The sequence below is a fragment of the Mytilus edulis genome, chromosome 7 (assembly GCF_963676685.1).
Source record: "Mytilus edulis chromosome 7, xbMytEdul2.2, whole genome shotgun sequence".
Taxonomy (NCBI): domain Eukaryota; kingdom Metazoa; phylum Mollusca; class Bivalvia; order Mytilida; family Mytilidae; genus Mytilus; species Mytilus edulis.
Genome location: NC_092350.1, coordinates 7,866,150 through 7,892,178, shown reverse-complemented (window position 1 = coordinate 7,892,178; position 26,029 = coordinate 7,866,150). Strand labels below are relative to the sequence as shown.

General features: G+C 32.6%; 1 protein-coding gene across 2 annotated transcripts; it reads left to right on the top strand.

Annotated features, from left to right (window-relative positions):
* The first annotated feature begins 1,917 nt into the window (after positions 1-1,917).
* On the top strand, positions 1,918-25,592 carry LOC139529849 (peroxidase-like protein). Of its 2 annotated transcripts, none has more exons than XM_071325788.1 (13): positions 1,918-2,099; positions 2,437-2,597; positions 3,124-3,322; positions 7,194-7,411; positions 10,718-10,933; positions 11,719-11,773; positions 14,571-14,671; positions 18,873-18,971; positions 20,141-20,230; positions 20,833-21,556; positions 22,608-22,780; positions 23,619-23,721; positions 25,498-25,592. In XM_071325788.1, exons 2-13 carry the CDS (start codon positions 2,438-2,440, stop codon positions 25,577-25,579), a joined length of 2,220 nt encoding a protein of 739 aa, XP_071181889.1. In that variant the 5' UTR covers positions 1,918-2,099; position 2,437; the 3' UTR covers positions 25,580-25,592. The 2 variants fall into 2 exon arrangements, with proteins under 2 accessions (XP_071181889.1, XP_071181888.1); XM_071325787.1 differs by having other exon boundaries at positions 1,929-2,044.
* The last annotated feature ends 437 nt before the right edge of the window (positions 25,593-26,029 follow it).

Sequence of the window (26,029 nt, the reverse complement as noted above, 5' to 3'; positions counted from 1 at the left end):
AATCGTGAAGATTCCTATCATTTCTTTTTTAAATGTATATTATATTCAGACATACGAAATAAAATGTATGAAAGTCTGCGCTGGCTTCCAAATGATTGTAAAATTAACATAGAACTACTTACCTCGGGTAGTTGTCTTCTTTCTCTAGAGCGAAACCAAACCATTTTCAAAAATGTCTTTGAGTTTATTAAAAGTTCGGAAAGATTTCAAATTGTCTAGGTAGCAAACCATGATCGCACACACATCATCATCTAAGTAAAATTTCTTCTCCCCTTTTTTGTCCTTTTTTTTTTTGTTTTTTTTTTTGTTTTTTTTGTTTTGTTTTTTTTTTTGTTTTTTTATTATTATTTGTTTTTTTTGTTGTTGTTATTTTTTGGGTTTTTTTTTGTGTTTCTGTTTTCTAAATAATGATTTATATATTTTTATTTTTTATTTTTTTTCTGTATTATTATTGTTTTCTTTTTCTTCAATTTTCCGTCTTTTGATCCATATTTATATATATATTTACTAAATAGATATACCATTCTATACATGCATGCTCATACATATATTTTTGTATTATATTGCTATAAATGTTAAATGGAGAAGACTTCATAAGTCTGTTTGACTTGTGTCTTATCCAATTTGTACTTTAACAAATAAAATATGTTTAAACTAAGCACATACCGCATAGTCGGCTATAAAAGGCCCCGACAATGACAATTGTAAAACAATCAGTCAAAACAGAAAATTAACAAAGTCCATAACGGTATGCGTAACTTAGTTGCTCGCCAGAGGGACGCTAAGCAAGAATTAAACGCGCGTTGCATAAGTTTAAAATACGTCGAAATGCAAAGGTATACGCTTGGTGAACGCTTTTACTCCAGGAAATTTTAATGGAGCATAACAATTTTCAACTCAAACGTGTGTCGAGCGTATACCTGTACGCTACACGCACATTATATACACGCTACAAGGGCGTTAAAAACGCTACAGTTAAGTTTGAGACACGTTAAGGGCACGTTGTATACGCTTCAAAATCGTGTGACTTTAACTAAAATAAACACTAAATAACGTCTCAGACACTTCTAACGCATGGCTTATCGTTCCAGATACAACCGGGACAAGTCTCAAATACGTTCAATAGACTTTTTATTTTAGTAGCGTACATTCCATCTACATTAGACAAACGCCAGACATACGCCAACATACTTCACACGAACGCCCGATAGGTACGCTTCTCGCACGCCCGATACACGCTTTAAGCTCGTTGTGCACACGTTACAGATATGATTGACAGGTTGAATGCATCCAAAATTACTAGCGTATTGGTAGCGAGCATGAGTTTTATACCACGGCCGACGTCGGAGCTATACGTAACGTTGATGTGTAAAGCCGGTATTACATTAAGTAAACAATCAATGTCAGTTTCTAATTCTTATGTACAACACAAGTACTATAAAACAATACATTTTTATTAAACAATTATCTTATATATAATGCCAAACAAGCATTTGGGTTTACGATTGCATTTCTTTTTTTTAAAGAAAGCAACTTGTTTCAACCATTAAGAACATACTACTGGTTAAAATAGCCTAGAAAGCCCGGGAAAATGAACCTCACTCAACCCAAACCTCGGATATTGACATAATATTACTAACCTCATATAATAGTATTTGGATAAACCAGATGTAATGAAGGTTAATATTTATTTATAAGTAAATTAAGAAGTATTTATTTCTATAAAATGCAAATAAAAGCAAATTTTAAGTTCCTCCTTAAAGCCATATGCAACAGTTGTTGATTTAATTTGCAGGGGCCACACAGTCTTAGATTTATTAATGCACATTAGTATTAATTTACATTACTAATGGTCGTTTATTGCATATTTTTATTTTGTTTGTAATCGCTGGATTTAATATTAGTTATCTTGTTTTTAACTACTTTACTTTCTTGGTCAGTTTTTGCTAGATATTTGGACGCGAGTTATCTGATTAAACCCTTTGTGTGCCTTTAGACTAAAGTAGGTCTTGCTAAAAATGACGGAAGTATTATAAAAGATGATGTGAGTTAAATATCAAACTGTTTGATCATCTGATTCTCCAATACACAATTGTCAAGTAAGTTTTTTTTTCTCTATTTATTGTATTTTATATTATCCATATATTATACTGAACTCCATATAATACAAAATGTTGAATTTGAAAAGTAAGGAAAAAAAAGATATCTGTTTTGTTTAATTCAACTTCCGTAGCTTTACTATTTGTTATTTTTTAATTATTATTTTTTTTTATTTGAGATATAATTACTCATGATCTCTCTTAACTTTTGCTGTGGGCAATCTTCATTTGTCTTTTTTGTGTTTTTTTTAACAGTGATACTTTTGTGGTGTTTTTTACTTTTTATCTCTTAGACTATTTCATGACATTTGTTTAATAGTTTTTCGTATTATTTTAGGATGAGACAGATTACTTTCTTGACTGTTTTCTTTCTTCACGTGACCATACCAGTAATAGAAGGACAAATAAACAGCACATTGAACGCCATATTGAGACAGGCTTTAGATGACGCAATCAATACTGTACAACCACAAACATTTGCAAGTTTAAGAATTCGGCGTAAGTAAATAAAGATCCCTGTCAAAACATGAATATAATTAAAAGATTTGAGTAAAAGCTTTTTAAACATTTCTTTTTTTATGATTCGCATTACATTGTTAAACAAGAATGTGTCCTCAGTACACGAATGCCCCACTCGCACTATCATTTTCCATGTTCAGTGGACCGTGAAATTGGGGTAAAAACTCTAATTTGGCATTAAAATTAGAAAGATCATATCATAGGGAACATGTGTACAAAGTTTGAAGTCGATTGGACTTCAACTTCATCAAAAACTACCTTGACCAAAAACTTTAACCTGGAGCGGGACAGACGGACGGACGGACGAACGGACGAACGGACGCACAGACCAGAAAACATAATGCCCCTCTACTATCGTAGGTGGGGCATAAAAATACGAGTTAGTCTTACTTTTTTGATGTTTACTTGTTAACATCGACCATTAAGAACCGTGTGAATTATTGCAAGATTAAATTGTTATATATGTTCACATGACTGTTGTTTACAAATGACATATGTCTTACAGCTGGTCAAGCTGGCCAAGCTGGTCAGAGGGGTCCAACAGGAGCTGCTGCTGCTGCACCTCCACCGACAGCGCCAGTTGGAAATAGTCCTCAAGATTTACTTGACCTGTTTGGTGGACAAACAGAAGATCCACAAGCATCATCTGCAAATAGTATTTCAGGTCAATTGTTTAGAACTTTTAGACAAAACAGTGTAGCACAGTAAGTTATCATACTTATCTATTATATACTATTTTGATATGGTACCTTTTACAAACATACATGTCAGTAACTGCTAGTAGTCCTATGTTAACTAATGTTGATTATTTTCATTTTGGTCAGTTTCTTATGTTACCTATTCTAACACCGGATCCGGTTTTTATTTAACTGAATTTTACTGTGCGTATATCTCTGTGTTTGTTTATTACAGAAAACATGTTTGACCCCTCCGCATTTTTTGCGCCTGCCCCACGTCAGGAACCATTGGCCTTTGTTTAGTCTTGTTTTTTTTATCTTAAATTTTGGTTCATTTATGTACTAATACTAGTATTTCTGAGTTTCGTGTGACGTCCATTTTCTCTCTGAACTAGTATTCAATAATTTCGGCGGCCAGGTGAAGTCCACACAGCGGGAAAATCTCGGAGACGGACTTCACCTGGCCGCCGAAATTATTGAATACTATTGGTTTCTACTCTTTTGTCGACGTGTCGTCTGCTTAACGTATCCCCTTTCCCCATTCTCAGTTTTATCCTTTACGTTAACTTTATCTGCAAATTGATTTAGAAATTTCATATTTATATTATGACGATTAATCGAGTAAAACCCATGTTTGCCATTTGATTATAAGCAACCAGGATTGAATACGTCACATACATAACTCTGTAGAGATGAATTATAGTATGTCAACCTTCAATCTCACTGGGGTAAAGCTGATGACCGTAACTGCATTCACGGTCATCCCAAGATGTCGGATGAAAAATTAGGTCAGTTTCTGTATTGTCTGTTAAAGTGTTTCTATATCATTTTCTTTACAAATCATACATTGAAACGATGTAAATTTATAAAAGAATCACTCGAAAATCACTAATTACTTCCGAGAAATGTGCATGAAACGGGAAATTCGATTTGAAAAAATCGTTAAGATGACCGTAAATCATAATCAAAATATTTTCAAGATGACCGTAACATAAAACAAGGATGACCGTGATTGGTAAAAAGATGACCGTAATTTGTAAAGGATGACCGTAATTTGTAAAGACTGACTGTAATTTATATAGGACGACCGTAACTTTTATAGGATGAGTTGACCATCAATTCTAAGAAATATCCGTATTGTATTCAAAGCTTTTTTGTTGAGTTTGTCGATCTCAATAGGGGCTCGGTTAGCGGATATAAATATGTTTCATAAATTTCTTTTTTTAAACTATAATATAATTGGCCATAGTTAGGATTTATAACAATGATAGTAAATTGCATATTTCTCGTTAACAATGAAATATTTATTGATATCGACGTTAACATTTTAACACAAATTGACAGCGATATGACGAAAATTTGAAGAAACATGAATGTGTCCCTAGTACACGGATGCCTCATCTACACTATCATTTTCTATGTTTTGTGGACTATGAAAATGGGATAAAACTGTAATTTGGCATTAGAATTAAAAAGATCATAACATAGGGAAAATGTGTACTAAGTTTCAATTTTATTTAACTTGAAGCTGGAGAAACGGACAAACAAACAGACGAACGGACGAACGTACGCACAGACTAGAAAAACATAATGCCAATAAATGGAGCATTAAAAACATTAATAATACATACGAATATTTGGTAATCGAGCCCATGTGTATGGTTCCAGAGGAAGCTGATTAAAATCTTAATTTGTCTTGATATATGCAGGCGGAAACACTTTTGAAATAGAACGAAAGAATAGAAGCTCTGTGTTTATCGAGAAAGCGATAAATGTTAACTGTAATGTTTGATATAGTAACAAAATTTAAAAAAGTTAATAGAAACAAATAAAACGACAATTTTCTTATTTAAAAAACACCTTTTGCATAAGTTTTCAATGTATCTATTACATAGTAATGCAAAACAATAAGATATCAAGTCGACGACATGGTTCTTATCGGGGCCTTTAATAGCTGACTATGCGGTATGGGCTTTGCTCATTGTTGAAGGCCTTACGGTTACCTATAGTTGTTAATGTTTGTGTCATTTTGGTCTTTTCTGGATAGTTGTCTCATTGGCAATAATACCACATCTTCTTTTTTATATATAGTATCTATAAGTTGGATGTAGAAAATGCATAACCTCCGGGTTTTTTTTTTATCACGGACGGAGAACATATCAATCTTTTAGTTCAGAAATTTTCGTGTCTGCCCTTCCATTATGTGAATCAAGAAAAAATTCCCCAAAACAGGTAACGATTGTATCGAAAAGAGAAAAATCGAGTGCACCTTTTTTATGTTGGGGAATGTTTGGGGTGTATATTTGTCTTTAAAACGTACAAAGCAGGAGTATTTTATATAGCATGTCGCTTCAGATTCTATCATTATTATATATCAAAGCTACAGGTTGACTTTATAACGTAAAAAAATGACAGTACGAAAAGATGAAATATATGGGTCAAGTGAGATACCTATCTAATGAATCACAAAAACAGAGTAGGTGTGTTCGAATAGCAATTTTTTCTAAAAGTACTTGACGACAGTCTTTTAATTTGGATGATGAAAATGGATATCTTCGAAAAAATATGATTTTCTTGTGTGTGATAACTAGGGTTTATAATCTTCAACCACTGAACATGTTTAGTCTGCCCTTCCACGAAATATTTAATTAGAATTTTTTTAAATGCTTAAGAATTTTCAAAAATTCCATCTGACATCCGAACAGACAATATTTTTAAGTTGAATCAATGCAGACAAGATCATTAATTAATGCTCATTAGCTAGTAGATACATTTGTCTTTTAAAATATAACTGACATATAACGATCGATCGTAATGGTGCTATGTGGATAAATTTATCAGTTTTCAAGAGCAAAATTGGCAGAGCGTCATCCCTACAATGGCTTCCATTTCTACGATTGTGAGCATGAACTGGCGTAATGGGGAGATAATTTTGAAGAAGTAGAATCCTGACTGTATGAAGAACATTTCTGTATATATACAAATTGACAACGTTCCGCCTTGTGATACGCTTTTCGTACAATACTATTTTAAGGATCTACTTTGCTGGAGCTACCTTCACTAGTTTATTCGAATGATATTTTCAAAATATTTCTGTTATTTTATTTGCACGACAAAATGAAAGACGATATAATATCAATGGGTGTACATGCAATTTTTTGGCATTTTTATATGTATATATATGTCATTAAAAGGAATCCCAGAAACAAAACAAAAAATCTTTTGTCGAGCAGTTGAAGGCTGCATGCACCATTTTTTTCATTATGCTTGTAAAGTGTCATTTTATCGCGCTTTTGTAGCATGTTTTCCCTTCCTGTTCATTTGCATGTCTTTTGGCAAATTCATTTTAAAAATTAAACCCTCTACTGTAAAAAAGATACATATGGTAATCTTTACATTTGAAGCACGCCTTATTTTCTTCTACCTATAGGATAAAACTCTCATATTAATATGTGTATACCAACACGATTAATCATTTGATACAAAAAGATAGTTATATAAATACGGATATTTCTTAGAATTGAGGGTCATCCTTTAAAAGTTACGGTCATCATTTACAAATTACGGTCATCTTAAAAGCAGTTACGGTCAGCCTTGTTATGAATCGCTGATTCTGTTACGGTCATCTCGATTGTGATTAACGGTCATCTTGGCGATTTTTTCAAATCAAATTTCCCGTTTCATGCACATTTCTCAGAAGTAATTAGTGATTTCCGAGTGATTCTTTTATAAATTTACATCGTTTCAATGTATGATTTGTAAAGAAAATGATATAGAAACACTTTAACAGACAATACAGAAACTGACCTAATTTTTCATCCGACATCTTGGGATGACCGTGAATGCAGTTACGGTCATCAGCTTTACCCCAGTGAATCTATCAAATCAATGATTGTAGGTCAGGTCAATCATTCCGCAGTCGAGCAGTCCAAGCAGAGTTGCCTTCCCTGGCTGATGTTATCAAGCGAAACTGTATGCTGCCGCTCAGACCTGTTTGTGTTGATGGGTATCCATACAGATATCCCGACGGATCGTGTAATAATCCCAACACAAATATATTAAGAGGAGCGGCACAGACTGCTCAGCCACGATTTGTGGATGCTGAGTACGAGGAGGGTAAGTTATACAATATATTTTATCAAAACCAATAATACCGGAAAGACATTCAAACTCATCAGTCGAAATTAAATTGACAACACCACGGTTAGAAAAGAGAGAATAAAAAAAAAAAAAAATTTCCGAATATGACTGCTATATCGAGTGTGAATTTACATTGTTATACAACGTGTATCGATATTTTGTACATCCGACATCTGTTATATGGTTTCGGTTGGATAATGTGTTATGTCATATCTTTTGTAGTCCAAATAATTATAAAAATGTCTTTCAATAACATGAAAATTGTTCGGACGAGTATTGTGAAAAATATATAATGTTAGAGATTGCATGTTAGTTACGTAAGTGTGTCTGTTTTTGATATCCTGTGGTGTCTGCCGTTGATGGACTATGTTTGTTGTTGTTCTGGGGTTTGCATGTTGTGTCGATTATTATTTTTTTTGTCAGTTTCTCTGTGATGAATGTTCTTACGTGTGTGTGATGTATTCCTGTCACGAAGTGTTGTCATTTTAACGATATTATTTCACATTGTCGTAAGGCAGAAGATTTGGCTAGCCATTAAACCAGGTTTGAATCCACCATTTTTTCTTTAAATGTCCTGTAGCAAGTCAAGAAAATGGTACTTTTTATCAAATAGTTCGTTTCTATGTAATTCAATGTTAGCTTTTTTGATGCACTTCAGTGTTCCTGTTGTTCCTGTTGTTCCTGTGTTTTCCTCTTCGAGTTGCTATGTTTCCCTCAGTTTTAGTTTGTAACCCGGATTTTTTTTTCTAAATCGAGTTAAGACCTTTGAACACCGGTATACTACTGTTACCTTTATATACAAACAATAGCTCACAAAACACAACATAGAAACTAAAGACTGAGCAACACGAACTCCTCCAAAAATTTCTTTACTTTAATTTCGGTGTATACGTACAGGTATTGAAATACCTTGACCTATGTAATAGCCTGGATTTATATTACAGTATCAAAAAATTAACAGTTAACTAATCATGAAACAGTGGCCAAGGGTTCCTGTGTTTGCCTGCTTTGTTTTAAAAATATCAATTGAAAATTCATATAAGAAGTATTTTTGTTTTTAAATTGTTTACCAGTAAAAGGTTAGATATATTACTCGAAAACAAAATTTCTATATAAACTAAGCATTGTAATAATGCAACACTTATTATATTTTTACATTTCCTTTTTATTTTTTACCTATAACAAATATTCAGAAATATATTTCAACTCGTTATGCCCGTGTCTTAAGTAATGGTTCCGATTTTATAGTGAATCTTATTTCATGTAGTAATGGTTTTAAAATTATTGAGTTAAGATCAAAGGAGTTGGCAACCAGGAACTACTTTCAAATGTTTACTAAATCAATTAAGGATGTTCGCTCGTGTGTTTCAAAATAATAAGCTTTTTTAAAAGACTGTTATTATCGACTCCTATGAGTCGATATTAAGAATTGAACGATGGACACTTAGGGCGTGAATTTTTCTTGCTACCTGATTGGAAGATATTACGAGATGTGAATAATCAAAATTTATTGATTGGTTAGAACAATCCAAACCTAGTAAATGTCCTTCAATCCCGTAGAGTATCGGATTTGTCGTCTCTTTTTTTAGCAATTAGATTTTACACAGGTAACTTTTATCTATAAATAGACGAATCTTCTGGAGTAAACAACAACGTTAAACGATACTACTTCATAACGTGTGACCTCACGTGTGTGGTAAAATTTGTTGATTGATCCACGTGGCTATTCTAGTAAATGAATTAATCTACAAAGCGAGAGCACTTTCCATTTTCATCAGCTAAGAGTCGAATATAGCACTTTTTGAAAGGCTATCGCTTGTAAATGTATAGTATTTGAATAAAAGAACGAAAAACGACGAAAAAATATAATTGAAAATTTGGCGGGAAATCATGATTCTCTCCAGATTTAAATACATTTGACATTTAGTTGCACCTTTTCCCTCTCTAAAACAAAAATAACAAGAATTTTATAATATTTTCAAATAATGCTTTTAAAAATGTTATGAAAAGAAACGTAGGGGTTAGTTGGCTTTTTTTTTAATGACACTACATGCATGAAAGCAGAGGATACCGAATATCTGGTTAAAATTTAAAGAAAAAAAAACAAGAGCTGCGGACAATTTTAAAAGATACACAGATTATCTTTAGAAGTTTGACTGCTCTTTTTTTATAAACGGGATAGCACATCCTTTCATTTATGGCAATGTTGTTTATCTAGCGCGAACATTTAGATACAAGCCCAGTAAAAAAAATCTGTTTCGAAAATGTTACTCAATATTCAATTTATTGCTATAAGATCTGAACTTTGTGTCTTTTATGTTTTTATGCTTTGTATCAGTATGATCAGTAAAAGGGACATTAACTGTCAAATTCGAGTTCATCGATCTGATTCAGATCTCATATTTGATTTATGAAACACAAACGTACTATGTTAAAATAAAAAAAATCCAAAGGTAACAATTTACAGGGCATGGACTTTTTTTTGTATACTAAGTAAATCAGTATTCCATGTGTTTTATAGACTAGGCACCATATAATTAACCATCGGTATTACCTACGAAGAATGCCGATTGTTAAAAGACTCGATATAATTTAAACAATAACATAGTGATAACCATAAATACACATATTCACAGACAGTTAAAAATGCAATCGTATAACGGCGATTTCTTAGTTGTTTGCAGAATCAGACAACAAAACGGACTTTCTCCTTCGCTCCATAGTTTCACTTTCCCATGTATACATTTCTTTCTTTTCAAGAAGTTTTATAACGAGTAAACCATCTTCAGCTGAGGATTAAATCGAAGGTCGTATGCAAATAAGTTGAGCAGGCATTGCCTATGATTTGAGCTTACTTTCACAAATTTGAAACAAACTGACCTTTTTTGTTTAAAAGTTTGTAACAATACAAATTGGTTTTAGCTGCTGCCTCTTGAAAGCCCTTTTCAGCCGATTTTTATAATTTGGTTCTGGTTACATAACTGTCCCAGGTTATGAGAGGATTTGACTACGGTGACCTATAACTGCTTAACTTCTACTTCAATAGGTCTCACGTGGAGAGTAATCTCATGAGAAATCATACCACATCTTCTTATTTTAATAATCATAAGAACAGATCAGTCGAGGAAAAGGTATCGACTACTAAAACAGATGAATCACGCTTAATTGACATTTTGAATATCGAATCTTGTCTTTTACATACACCTCCGAACCCGGTAGTTTAAGGTTTTACACGCCGTTAATGTTTAATACTATTAACTTTTCCTAAGTTTACAATTTCAGACGGCATTTCCGACGACCTTCCCAGAACACACGGTAAAAATGGCAACAAGCTGAAAAGTGCGAGGTTGATTTCAAATACCGTCCTAAGTACAAAACAAAATGAAAGGTCTCCTAAAAGCACGAGGCATACTTTGACATTGGTGCATTTTGCACAGTTTGTTGACCATGATGTTGTCAAAACTCCTTCCACAAAGATAAGAGACAAGCTATCGAACGGTAAGGACAAGCTTTAAGCATATAAGTAAAATATAACATAAATTTATTCTATCTAACCACCATGTAATTGTTTTTCCTGATATTGACAGAAAAAGAAAGGAAAAAGAATATTCAGTGAAATTGTACAGAATATCATCATTTGTTTTCTTCTATACATAATGTAAAAAAAAATTAAACTTTGAACATTTACAACTGTTTTTCTAGCAATACATAGACCTTACATCTTTTTCATATTTCATTTTTATAATTGACATTTATCAAAACACCCTCTTCATTACACATATTTAACAGTTCAATACGTGTATTGTTGATATCACACTCAGTGCATCCCTATAAAATTACTTAACACATATTTTACGTTAAGAAATAAAAAAAAAAAGCAAATAGTGCAGCATTAAAAGAATATGTCCGACAATTTAAAAAATAAGAACAAACTCACATTGAAACACATTAAGATTTTATAGTGATGTAGACTTGATCATTTTGCAGATTTTTATTGTTTAACTAGAAAGGAACAATTCTCTACAATGATCCATTTTACATTTTTCGACTTAAAATGCCTAAATGGAGTAATCTGTCTAGATGAAAAGTTTTACTTCAAATGGTAAAATTTTTCATTTTTCAAACTTTAATTTAAAAAAATAGTTAAATATTTCATTTTTTACACAAGCACAGATATTTGTGTAATTTCTTATGTGATAAGTATTTTTTTTTCATACAATTAATATTTAATACGTGGAACTGAATTGTTTACTACAGTTTGGTGTGTTGTATGTTTTTTGCAGATCCGTATGCCGAAATAAAAGTCGAAGATTGTAACGAACATTGTGTAACTCCAAAGTAAGCAATGTTAACATTAATGTTGTGTACTTTAAATCGAACTATTAGTCATTGACCAGAACAGAACAGATTGCTGAAGACCTCATTAAATAACGTGATGAAACGGTTAAATCTGTAGTACACTTTTTACTTTAATGTTCATTTAGTAAAAGCAATTTTAACGTTCAACCCAACATTTTTCTTAAAATGACCCGTATTACTCGATTTTTTTCACTTGACTGGGCGAAGTTTAACCGATTAGCTCATAATAAACCAGTCCATCTATAGAAACGTGTTTTAGGATAAACTCATCAATGAAGTGTCCGGTAACTCTTTTGTAAATTAATTAGATAACACGGATAGGTGTTTAGAAATCAGTAATAATTATAAAACAAAACTTTACGACAAAAGAGATGATTTCAGCTTTCCAATTGTGAACTTTCCATTTCTAAGTAGCAACATTCCAGCAGCACCTGCATACGGGGTATATATCTCCCAATTGATACGATATTCCCGTGCTTGCATTTCCTATCATGATTTTCTTGATAGAGGGTTACTGCTCACAAGGAAGCTATTAAACCAAGAGTTCCAAATGGTGAAGTTAAAATCATCCCTTCGTAAATTTTACGGACGCCATCACGAGTTGGTTGACCGTTATGGAATAACCGTTTCACAAATGATATCGGATATGTTCCTTACGTCGTAACTACAATTCCCTTCCCTTTCATGAATGTGACCTACCGAATTAGACTATTTACCGGATTTGTAATCACATAAGCAACACGACGGGTGCCACATGTGGAGCAGGATCTGCTTACCCTTCCGGAGCACCTGAGATCACCCCTAGGTTTTGGTGGGGTTCGTGTTGTTTATTCTTTAGTTTTCTATGTTGTGTCATGTGTACTATTGTTTTTCTGTTTGTCTTTTTCATTTTTAGCCATGGCGTTGTCAGTTTGTTTTAGATTTATGAGTTTGACTGTCCCTTTGGTATCTTTCGTCCCTCTTTTATAACGACAATCATCCTTATCACACACATTTTCAAATAAACTGTGCTTATGCAAATTAAAACGTAAACTCCGCCCGATCAGTTGAAATACCATATGTAATAACAAGTCATGACAGTTGTTATCAAATATTTCATTTCTTTTTTGTTAGCGTTTGTTTTTTGTAGTAATTTAGTATTTCTGATGTTCCGTTATTTTTCTTATTTACGTTAATTTGTAAATCGATTTATGACTATTGAACAGCCTTAGTTTATTTATGACATATATAACACTTTTTTTTTAAAAAGCATTTTTTTATTTTTTTTAATTTTCAAGCTGAACTGAATTGTATTAACCGTAGCAATAAATGTCTAACGATTGACTCAACGACATAACAGTCATCAAAATTATATTTCTACTAGTCAGTCTGTGTCGAAAAAGAGTACTCACTTTATGTATGTGTAATTTGGTTTTTTTTTTTTATAGTTTGTTCTTTTGTTGTGCTATTACAGCATTGTTCAAGGTAAGGGGAGGGTTGAGCGCCGGAATCTGTTTTTACCTTACCACTGTACTGTCCCAAGTCAGGGGCCTGTATTTGAGTGATTATCGTTTATTGTTGTTTCTCATATTTGTTTTTTATTTTTTATTTTGTATAGTTGGTTCCTTGTTGTGCCGTTGCATCATTGTCCTGGGTTATATGGAGGGTTGGCGCATCCAAACATGATTAGCCCGCCATATCCTGTATGGGTCCGCCCAAAGTCAGCATCTTGTAGTTCAGTTGTTGTCTTGTAATGCGGTAAATCGTTTTTTCGTTCATGGTTTTGAACATGAATCAGGCCGTTAGTTTTCTAGTTTAAATTGTAAAACATTCGTTGTTTCGGGGCCTTTTAAAACTGACTATGCGGTATAGTTTTTTTTCAATGATGTATGATTACCTGCAGTTGTTAACTTCAATGTCATATGCTCCCTGGTGGAGTGTTGCTTCATTATCAGTTTTAAATTTTCTTGTTATTTTTTTTATTTGAAAGCTAAATGTAATGATCTGTAATGTAGACAAGATAAAATGGATACTAAGACATGTATTTTTAAAATTAATTATATATACACAACTGAAATTGAGAAAGGTAATGGGGAATGTGTCAAAGCGACAAAAACCCGACCATAGAGCAGACATCAGCCGAAGGCCACCAATGGGTCTTCAATGTAGCGAGAAACTCCCACACCCGTAAGCGTCCTTCAGCTGGTCCCTTAATAAATATGTATACTAGTACAGTGATAATGGACGTCATACTACACAAGAAACTAAAATCAAAAATCATACAAGACCAACAAAGGCCAGAGGCTCCTGACTTGGGACAGGCGCAAAATTGCGGCGGGGTTAAACATGTTTATGTGATCTCAACCCTCCCCCTATACCTCCAGCCAATGTAGAAAAGTAAACGCATAACAATACACACATTAAAATTCAGTTCAAGAGAAGTCCGATTCCGATGTCAGCAGATGTAACAAACGAAAATAAATAAAATGACAATAATACATAAATAACAACAGACTACTAGCAGTTAACTGACATGCCAGCTTCGTAAAGACGGGAATTGTTCTCCTCAATGCTCTTCAATTTCGTAATTCATTTGGCCTCCTTAATATATTTTATTCGAACGTCAATGACAAGTCTTTTGTACACGAAACAGGTGTCTGTCGTATATAATTTAACTATTGGATTAGTGTTTTTTTTATACCTTTTGTTTTACTGCGAAACAAAAGATTAGTTTTAAGTTATACCAGAAAATGAACATTTGCATGAAATGAACTTTCAAAATCTATTTTCTGTTTAGAGAACACTGTTTTCCAATTGAAGTTCCAGATAATAACTTTAAGAGCGATTGTATGCATTTCGTGAGGAATAAACCAGCACCAGGAGAGGATTGTATGCCAAGTTCGTATTTTTTACCATAAAACTTGAATTAAGTAAACTACATGTTTGACAAACTGCACGTTTTTGTAAGGTATTATAATATTTACAGTGGACTTTTATTCGTTATCATTTAATTATATTGACTTGAGTACAATGAATAACACTTAATAAATTTCGTGCGTCGAAAGCATTTTCTGGATTTACCTTCACTAGAAAGCCGTAGATATGATTTGCACCAAAGTTGGAGGATATTTGATCAATTTTTATGTAAATATGAAATAATTATCACATTAAGAAACAATTCGATCTAAACGATCAAAAGGTAACACTAAAAGAAAAACCGCATTAGTTTAAACATATTTGTTTATAGTGGATTGGGAAACAAGTTTTGCAACTTATATTAATCCCTTTCCACTTTGCGGGTGCGAGTGCATTAACATACCTAAAGGTCAACTTGCAACCATCGTCAATCTAAGGCCGTGTTCACATTGACCTAAACTCGGTGTTGTGTAAGTGTAACTCACACGTAAACTTTTAAACAAAATTACGTTCCCATTGATAAAACTCAATGTTTAAATGTAGTGTAAAACATGTTTTGTCTACATGCAGTCGATACTCGATGTAGGCCTTGTGTAGATTAAGTGTACACAAAACTAGGCATTTAAAACATTAGTTTCACCGTGTGTATTTAAGGAAGAAACAATTTTTGAATAAAATTGATATTTATAACAATTATTAATAAAGTTCTTTACAGAAATATTTGTCTAAACTTGATATATATTTTTTTATTTTTTTTAAACTTAAAGTCATAAGAAACCTCAAATTAAAAAAAAAAATATGCATATGTTTTTTATAATTAAATGGATAGTTTTCATTATACAACTTATGTACATATACTTTTTTCTGAGGAAAATTCTTTAATTTGTCACCATTTAGAAGAAGTTTACTTATTTTTAATTGCTTGCTTACAGGAAGCAATTCGCCGACATATTTTCCGTATGCGTAGTGACCCGAGCGTAACCCTCCTCGTAAAAATCCGGTGATCGCAATACGCATGGATCTGCCATTGAAATAAACAAATATCTGATTATACATGTTAAACACGTGCTCAATACCCATGCTTTTTGTGATTTGTTTACTATAAGGTGACAATCGGTAAAACTCGGCTTCAAAGCACGACATTTAATGAGCAGCCATATTTGTTAAATCATAACAAACAGAGAGAAAAAAAATTGACGATTATATGATATATTTGCGAAAATAATGATAAAATCGTGCACAGAGGACTAAGTTTATGATATATACATGCATTGGTTCAAGAATTGGATAAACATTATTTGTCACCACTCACTCGTTTCATATGACTTTAACGAGGGGGGGCAAGGGGGTCCCTATAACAGCAAAACAGTGAATTGATTTGGTGAAAAACAGATAACAAGGAATTGAAAAGGGACAATAACAGATAACAGTAAATGAAATATGAAATATGAAAATAAATCTTTCCAGGACCAATCCAGTAGATGACTCTTGGATCTTAGTATATAACTTGTGGTATGGACCTAGAAAATTGTAATTTGTGTAAACAAGACGTTTCGGTCGTTGAGGCAGTTCTGCCTTGGTTGATTTTTTTCCGTAACTTGTACAATAAGTTCAATAATAGTATGGATGTTGAATTTTTCTGAACGAAATTACTAGTTTCTGTTTTTGATATACGGATATTTTTAATCTAGGGCATTTGATGGATCAATTTTTAATGATTTAGGTTTTTTTATTTAATTTTTGAAAGTAGTGCAGCCAGTGACACTTTATTATCAATTTGATTTTTAGATTTTTTATTTCTGAAAAGCAATATGTATACTTTACAAGTAATAAAAAAAAAATTGATGCACAATCTATTTTTTGTATTTAATGGCCTCATGATAAAACTTACTTATAAAATACAAAAATACCCAGATTAGTGGAGACAGGACATGTAACTGACACACGCATGCCTGTTATGGTTCTTATGATAATAGAAATTGACTCAAGTGACAATTCTAGTGAAAATTTGGATGACACCAAGTGAAACACCAATTATGCATCTTATGTGAAATTATAGAATATGGAAAATTTGGGTACAGCATTGGAGAAGCTGTAGGATTTTTAAAAGGGTATTTGTCGAAAAATTAAACTGAAGACACATATTTATTTGCATCAATGGTTTCTGAGGTTCAATTTTCGTGAAGCAATTAAAGAGCTTTTAAAAATATGGTGGTCAGGGTTCTCTTTCATGTAATCGAAAAGAGAGGGAGTAGCACTTATAATATAAATGCTAAAAGAAAAAGATGTATAATTCCCAAAGACATAATTCAAACTCATACCACTTAGTAATGTCAAACAATTCAAAATAGAAAACTAACAGCCTAATTTATCCACAAAATAGTGAACGAGAATTTTAGTAACACAGTAACAAACTACAACCACTGAATCCCGGCTCCTGAATTTGAAATAGGCACATACAGAATGTAACTGCGTCAACTTTAGCATGCTAGTTGGTGTCAAATCCTCCCCTAATCAGGGACAGCGGTGTAATAGTACAGCATAAAGATTAATACTATGTGGTCATTGAATAAAAACAATCTATAGGGTGTACCAATGCTTTTTTTATAACAAAATCCATACTATAAGTTATTGTACAAGTAATAAGTGAATTATAATTTGAACAAAATGCTACATGTTCACAGACAACGGAATTTATTACAAAGGATAATAATAATATATACTGGAATGGTCCTGGGTCCAATTGATTTTAATATGTTTATGTGATGTATGTTACTGAAATTCTTCTGCAAATACAGGGCCACCCGATATTACCAGTAGAAAGACCCCCAATATATATGCATTGTAAGAAGATGTGGTAAGCGTGCCAATGAGACTATTATCCATTCAAATCACAATTTTCAATTATCTTCAATTTCTACGGAAGATTGGCTGTCAAAATGCTAACATTCCAATTTTCAATAACAGTTAACAGCAAATAGATTTTCACAATAACAGATAACAAAATAGATAATAGTCCTATAACAGCTAACAAAGAATAAGACAATAACAGCTAACAGTAAATATATTTTCAGAATAACAGATAACAAAGAATTAAAATGCCCCATAACAGCATAACAGTTAAACCCCTTGCCCCCCCTCTTTAACGTAGTTTTGTTAAGCCCGTATCAAGACTCAAAGCAGCATCATTGCCGAACACATAATTTATTTGAAAATTTAGGTCTTTCTGAATCGACTTGACTTGCACAGAAATGTTTGCCACTGCATGGTCTTTACTCAAACAACGATTCACTCATAAATGCATTATTTAAAAAGTGTGAGGTAAATGTATTGTTTGTCTTGTACATGTATCACGGATCCGTTAAATTACCCTTAAAACTAAAAAAAAACATTACCCCCTCCCTTTGACAAATACTCCTTGGAGAAGAAATACCATTTGAAACAAACAGAAAAGATAGGAATATAGTGATCCCTAATATATCATTCCTTCTTCTCCTTCAATCTCTGTACCGATGTAATGCATTGGCTTTATGAGAATAAAAATATATATCCTTCACCTGTAAGCACGCTGCTGCAGTCTACGTTTTCTAATGCTTAATCGAGACATCTTTATTTTTTTTAGACTACTGCAAATCATCAAAACGGCTTTCATAAAGAAGCAAGCACTCAACTTAAAAAGGGGGGGGATATTTTGTTAATTTATCTGAGCCAGAAATTTTTCCGCGCAAACGTTTTATTCCGGACTATTTTTCGATGCTGGTAATCAATTTTTTTCAACATTTAACACTATAATGTATGGGGAAACTCTTGATTTAGAATATTTTTGTTTCATCTGTAGACCCCCCCCCCTTTTTTTTTTTAAGTTGTTAACTTCTATGTCATATGCTCCCCGGTAGAGTGTTGCTTCATTATCTTGTTATTTATTCTTATTTGAAAGCTACATATAACGTAGACAAGATAAAACGGATACAAAGACATGTATCTTTAAAACGAATTATATATACACAAAGACCGGATTTAAATGTGGAATATATTTGCTGTCGCTAATTAAGTATAGTTATAAGGGACCAACAATTTAACGCCAAAGTGGGTAGGGTTTTATTGTCTCGGAGGGGTTATGTATTAAACATATGCTTTAATAAAAAGGAAAATGTTACATTTAATTTTATTTCCATCATTCTAGAAACCAGGGAGCAATTAAATGAACGGACGTCCTTCTTGGATTTATCTTCGACGTATGGAAGTAGTGAAGGGCGTATGGAAGCACTCAGGGAAAAAGAAAGCAAGTTATTTGACTATTTGACTAAGATAAAAGCATTGTTAAAAACGATGTGAAAGGTTGAAACTTAAATGTGTACCCGTTATAGTTTATTTTGGTTAATTTGTTGTCCGGTATCGACTGTCCTTTGTCCGACGTGAAGTTTTAAAAAAAATTTCACCATAAAAACTAATTTGGTGCCACATGTGGAGCAGGATCTGCTTACCCTTCCGGAGCTCCTAAGATCACCACTAGTTTTTGGTGGGGTTCGTGTTGTTGATTCTTTAGTTTTCTATGTTGTGTCATGTTTACTATTGTTTTTCTGTTTGTCTTTTTCATTTTTAGCCATGGCGTTGTCAGTTTGTTTTAGATTTATGAGTTTGACTGTCCCTTTGGTATCTTTCGTCCCTCTTTTAGATCAAACTAGGGGTGAATGATTACAATGGTATCTATTATTAAGGAGGCTCGAGGGTACAAACAATTCAACAAAAATTGAAACCTATATTTGTATTATTTTTTTAAGCAACTTCTGTAATTTAGGTTGTTTTCAATTTTCAATATTACCTGATTTCTCCTATCATTTCAATCGAAGTACCTTAACAAAAATGCATGCTTCTTTCGGAGGCAGATTGTGAGCTTAAATGAATGGTGGGTGACCAATATTTTTTTTCGGTTTTCTTTTAGATATTGGATAAAGTTGTTTGTTTGTAGAAAAAACTAAATTCCTATATTTAAAAAAAAGATTGATTTATACCCGCGAGCACCATTAAGTATGTTTTCTCCTGTTTATTCTACAAAACATTCACATCATAAGAACAAAAAGCATTAATTGGCTTACATTTCGTTTAGTAATATCATAGTCGAGGACAAGAAGATAGAATTGTGATCACAACAATCTTTACATTACCGTGGTCAATTTTCAATAACGGTCATTCTTGTCAAGATGATAGTATCACACATCTTCACCATGTCCAATATGTAATTTGGTCACTATTGGACATGGTGAAGATGTGTCTCCTTAGCAATTATACCACGCTTCTTTTTTATATCAATATGCAGACGTTTTAAATATTAATTCATACAAATGGAAGTTAACAATCCTGAAGCTTATTCCATCTGCATTATCGTAGTATTTTAGATTTTGACCGATCTGCAATGTGGTATAACTTAATTCATATCTTGCTATTTTAAAGATGGACGACTGAATGCAAGTTCAGATGACCTTCTGCCTGATGGGCCACCTAATGATGACTGTTTAGATACTCAAATTTGTTTCATTTCTGGTAAGGTATATTACATTTCTTGGAAATTTACTCAAATGAACTTACATTTTGCTATTTTTGAAGAATGTTAGTAGTATATTTCACCTTCGCAAATACTTTTTTTTAAATATTTGATTTGACATGTATTTGGTAAAAGACATTTCATTAATAGATATACAGAAAAAAACAAAAGCTTGAACATTTTGATATGTAAAAGATAATTTCACAAATTAGAGTATATCATACATTTTCTGATACAAGAAAACACCAATCTTAGCACTCTTTTGTCACTTTATCGCCATTTTTGTTTCCTTCTATTGTACAGTACACACTCAGACTACACTATGATGATGTCTATTACATTAACTGTAAAGAACTTACATTTAACGCAAAGGAGGCCGAATGCACCAAAAACAAAATCCAAATTATGTAACGAAACACCATTGCATTAAACTAAAACAACAACAGTAAACATTCCAAATCAAAACATTTAAGACTTTATTGTATATGAAAGTATTAGATCAATTCAATTGAAAAAAAAAATACAAAGTCCGGAATATTTGGTTTCTGTAAGTAAATACAATTGAACTGCAAAGTTTTTTGTATATGTGTGTACGTTTCAGGCGATGATCGGTTCCAAGAAGTTCCAATGCTAACAGTTTTACACATCAACTTCCTTAGGGAACATAATCGTATAGCAGAAAAACTCCATAAAATCAACCCCCATTGGCTAGATGAGAAATTATTTCAGGAAGCAAGGAAAATCTTGACAGGAATATATCAACATATCGTTTATAATGAGTTCATACCACTCTTGGTTGGAAAAAATACAGCTCTCGGCTCTAATTTATTAAGTACGAGCACAGGTCATCGTAACAGTTACAATCGATACATCGACCCTGGCACTCACAACGAATTTGGAGCGGCCGCCTATAGGTTTGGTCATTCTTTAGTAGGACGTTTTACTCGTGCACTGAAATCAAATTTTGAAGAAAAAGTTCAAAATGAATTACGGTTTGACTTTTTCAATAATGTAAAAATTCGAGATCCTACGATTGGCCCAACACGTATTGGTCGCTGGATGGCAGACATGGTAATGAGGAAAAGGGATAGGTTTATCTCCGATCAAGTGAGAAATCATTTATTTGAAACCGAGTTTGAACCCCCTAGTAATGGTTTTGATCTGGCTGCCTTTAACATCCAGAGAGGACGAGATCATGGCATACCTGGTTACAATAAGTTCAGAGAGTTCTGTGGTTTATATCCCGCAACTATGTTTAACGTTGGACCAATGGGATTTAGAGACCATGATCATGACACTACTCGAAAACTGCAAAGCATGTATGGGTACGTACGTGCAAATGTAATAGATACTAGTTTGTGACAGCTTATTTAAGTCTTTTATACTAGCGTTGCACTAAAAATGCAATTTATTTCGTACGATTGCACTTTTTGAGCATTTAAATTTAAGTTAGTTGTGTATTGGTCAAGATTTATGAAGCGTTAATCAAAAGTGACTTTGATCAATTGTTCGTCCGTTAATAATTTACCATTCAATATGTTCAACGAAACAGGATTTGTAGCATTATGTTTATGCATATTCTAAGATCACAACCAAAAAGTGATAATTTACCAATATCTAATGATATCGTTATTAAATACTATGCTGAAAGCAGTTTTGGTCCCCTATGGATGTGTTTTTTATATTTCTGCCCTGGAGACATCAATAGATTGAAACATAAAAATCAATAACAAAGACACTATATCATGGACATATTGTTTATTCTTAACGCTGTTTCGATTTTTTTTCTCGAAAATTTGATAGCATTATACGTTTTGAAAGCGAAAAAGATATATAGGAAAGTCAAAAAATATAGATGTTACCGCATCATCGAGTGTTATACGATATTTATCTACTCCAGACAGTTACATTTTCAACTCGAGTAGACAAATATCGTATTACACGAGATTTGTCGGGACTCTGTTCCTCTAATGAATTTTTGAACAATATGCAGCCAAACTTGTTTCTTCTTTTCAAATGATCTGCAAAAAGATGTGTTCTTTCTATATGACGTCATCAGGTATGGTCGCCTTTTTTTTAAGGCTTCACAATAGTAAATTCAGAGGAAAGCAAGAAAATTCGAGGACCAATGAATAACTGAGATCAAACGAACCACACGTTGATTAGATAAAATTAATCGACATGTCATGAAAATGATAAATTGTGTTAGAATAAGAAAAATATACAATATCATGGTCACGAAAACAATGCTCCGGAAATGGAAGATAAATCGTTGCAACTATTGGCAATATCGTAAACATTAATAGAATGTGGTCATTTTGCATTAGAAACTTATTTTGTCTGTTTTAAGATACAACCTATTTTATTATTTCTCAGTCACCCGGATGACGTGGATCTGTTTGTTGGTGGTATATCAGAAAACCCAAATCAGAACGGTGATATATTAGGACCAACATTTAAATGTTTGATAGCACAACAGTTCCAGAGGTACAAAGAAGGAGATAGATTCTTCTACGAAAATCCGTTCAAAGACACGGGATTTACTGTCGGTATGTTACTCTGACATTTTATCTTAGTTATGAGATTACAACGGTGAAAGGTTGTGTATTATATTGCTATCAAGGACCCTGTGTACAGTCCGTTGTAAGCAATAGTCTAGAAGGTTATGATAATACACTTTGTAATAATGCTACTAGTCATGTCATTAAATGTGAAATTTGTTCTGGTCTGACTTAGTCGCAATGTCAAATACTAGAATGATGTTGAATACTTTGTAAAGATCTCGCTCTTGAAAAACACTTAATGATCTATGTATCTTTTGAAAAGGTTGTACATTTATTGTTAACTAAAATAAACCTTTATAATATGGAAATAGATGTGATATGATTGCAAATGAGACAACTATCCACAACAGTTCCAATGAAGTCAGTATTGGGGTATTTAGTTTAAAACATTTGTCCAATTTGACCACCATTATCGACATGACTGTAAATGACAAATTTTGCCATTTTATATTTCATTAATGTCTACTATTTCGAGAACTATAAAAGATATGAGAGAAGTTTCAAAGACCAACAAGATCAACAAGACAAGATGTTCAAATAAACCAGATGGCCGAACTCGTCAGTCGAGACCTTATTTAAGTCATTGCCATTGAATGACAATTTAAAATCCAAAATGATCAACAAGACAAGATATAAAAAAGGTCAATGACTTAAATCCTTATTGGAGTAATTGCTCTTTAGTCACGAATTTTACCTATTGATTGCGGTTTTCCTATTTTATCTACAACACTAAAATAGAAACATATCAAGTCCAAATATCCGGTATTCCAAAGCAGATAATTTCATTTACATTTCATTCATGTATGTCAAATCTTTATTACAGAACAACTAAATAACATCAAGAAACAGACATTTGCAGGAATATTTTGCCGCAGTTTACATCTAAAGGTCATACAAGGGAAAGTTTTTGAAAAAGAAAGTTACATGTACGTATTTGTTTTTGTTATATTTATTCAATTTATTTATAAGCTATTTAGACCATTGGAGAAAAAATACGTGGACAGTACACTGCATGTAAGCTATGCCATTTTTTATGAAAACAACAGGAAATAACATTATAATTATACAATTTACAAGCAATGTTATGATGATAAAGATACCATTATAACTACCAAAAGGCCGACTCCTCTTATAATGTCGCTCCAACAACAACAATGAACTATACATTGCCAAGATAGCTTAACTTTGTACAGGCAGATGAGTAAATAGCGTTTATTTCATATCGGTTGAGAATAAGATTCTCTTATTGGATAAAAAGAGGTCACATGACATTCATTATTCTTCAGTAATAAATTCCATCGGTCATTAACAGAAAAAACGGACCAGAAAACCGGTCGTTAACGAACTTTTACATGATAATGACCGGTGGGGCGTGGTTTCCGTCTGATAATGACCGCTGGGGCGTGGCTTCTCTGTTTAGATAGATTTACCTTTTATGAAACATGTTCCTGATTTTAATATTATATTTAAGTTGTTGAATTGTTTATTATATTTTTTCGTTAAATATAAAATTAAAGATAACTTGATTAAGTATTTATATACTGAAAAATTGCACTGAAATGAATGGCAGTATTACTACGACTGGTCTTCACTCTTTGTCATAGAAATCGTACAACTACCCGAGTTCGCTTTAGGCATTTTGAGTTTACGAGAATTTTCCAAAACATGGTTTCTCAATGAAATAAACATAATAGTTCTTGAAAAACTGGTCATTATCATGATACATGGACTGCCCGTAGGACAGTGGTATTGACTGCGACAGCGATAATGACCTCGCCTTTGGCTCAGTCATTATCACTATCTTAGTCAATACCACTGTCCTGTGGGCAGTCCATATATCACGATAATGACCAGTTTTTCAAGAACTATTATATAATTAAATTTATTTTCTCAGTGACATAAGTATATGGAGTTGCGTATAAAACTTGCTAACATGGCAACATTACGAGTGCAAGCTTTCGTACCCTTACATTCTAGTACGTTCGTCGTCAATTTAATATCCTCGATCGTATGTTTAAATACAAAAGGTTCTAACTGTTGGCCTTCTGCAATGTTAACCCAGTCATCCTTTCAAAGGGATAGGTCATAAGTAATTTAAATAGAAATAACTGTCGAATTCTATCACTAACATTGGTTTTAGAGAACATATAAAGAGATATGTAGCACGTAGTTACTAAATATCAAAGTTAATTGTATTCAGAGTTACCTTCTTGTGGAAATTAAAAACAAGATCATGCTAATGTAAATGTTTTCTGACTTTGTTAAAAGATACCAAAGTTAGATTATTTTAAAGATCGCACATTTTGTAAAAGTATGTTTCAATAAACTTTTTACGAAGTTTAAAGGGTTGCAAATGACACACGTACGTTGTATGTTTTATGCTACATGTATTTATATTTTTATTTGAATCGTTATATCATGAATATCTAATATAGCATAGTTACATAATCAATACTTTTATGAATTTCTTTTCAAATTATTATCTATAAAGTTGATAAATATACTCTTGGTTGTGGTCTACCTCAGAAGGGCACTGCTGATAAAATATGGAAGGTATACCAGATCTTCGAACAGCCGAACTTCTGATACTATATGTATATTATTAATCATTTGATAGTTTGAATTCATTAGATGTAAACCTTAATATGTAATGTTAAAAACAATGAAAAATGCTATAGTAACATATTTTTACTTATTTTCAGAAATCCACGTGTAAAATGTGAAAATGTTCCACAGCCAAATTTATATTTATGGAAGGAAAAAAAGGGTTATTTGAAACATTAAAATCTTAAAATTTTTCGAGGTTTTCACTTGTATTTATTATATATAAAAATTGTACTAGTAACTACTTGTACAATTGTATTTGTACAGGTAATAACGTGTATGATGGCCTCATACAAGTAATTACTTGTATGAAATGTTTGTACAAGTAATAACCTGTACAAAATAACAACATCTACACGACATATATATTATATCTTGGCCACAAGTTTATTGTTTTCTGTTTAGTATTAAATGTATATTAAGATCCATTTTGTTACATCTTGTGATCAATTTTATTTGACAATCGTCAATGGCAGTCAGCAGGGTTAATGAACATCAGTTGTTCGACCTGTTAGTCAAATGCGTTTTGTTTAAATATACTTTTTCACTTTTTTTGTCTTTTGGAAAATGTTGTTTGTGCTGTATTTAGACCCTTCTACAACGAAATTTGTTTTACATGCACACGTATAA

What these genes read in the sequence shown, in the direction of transcription:
- LOC139529849 (XM_071325787.1), top strand. An exon ending in GGATGCTGAGTACGAGGAGG is followed by an intron (nt 7,412 to 10,717) that starts GTAAGTTATACA and finishes TTACAATTTCAG; the next exon opens with ACGGCATTTCCGACGACCTT. An exon ending in AAACTGCAAAGCATGTATGG is followed by an intron (nt 21,557 to 22,607) that starts GTACGTACGTGC and finishes ATTATTTCTCAG; the next exon opens with TCACCCGGATGACGTGGATC.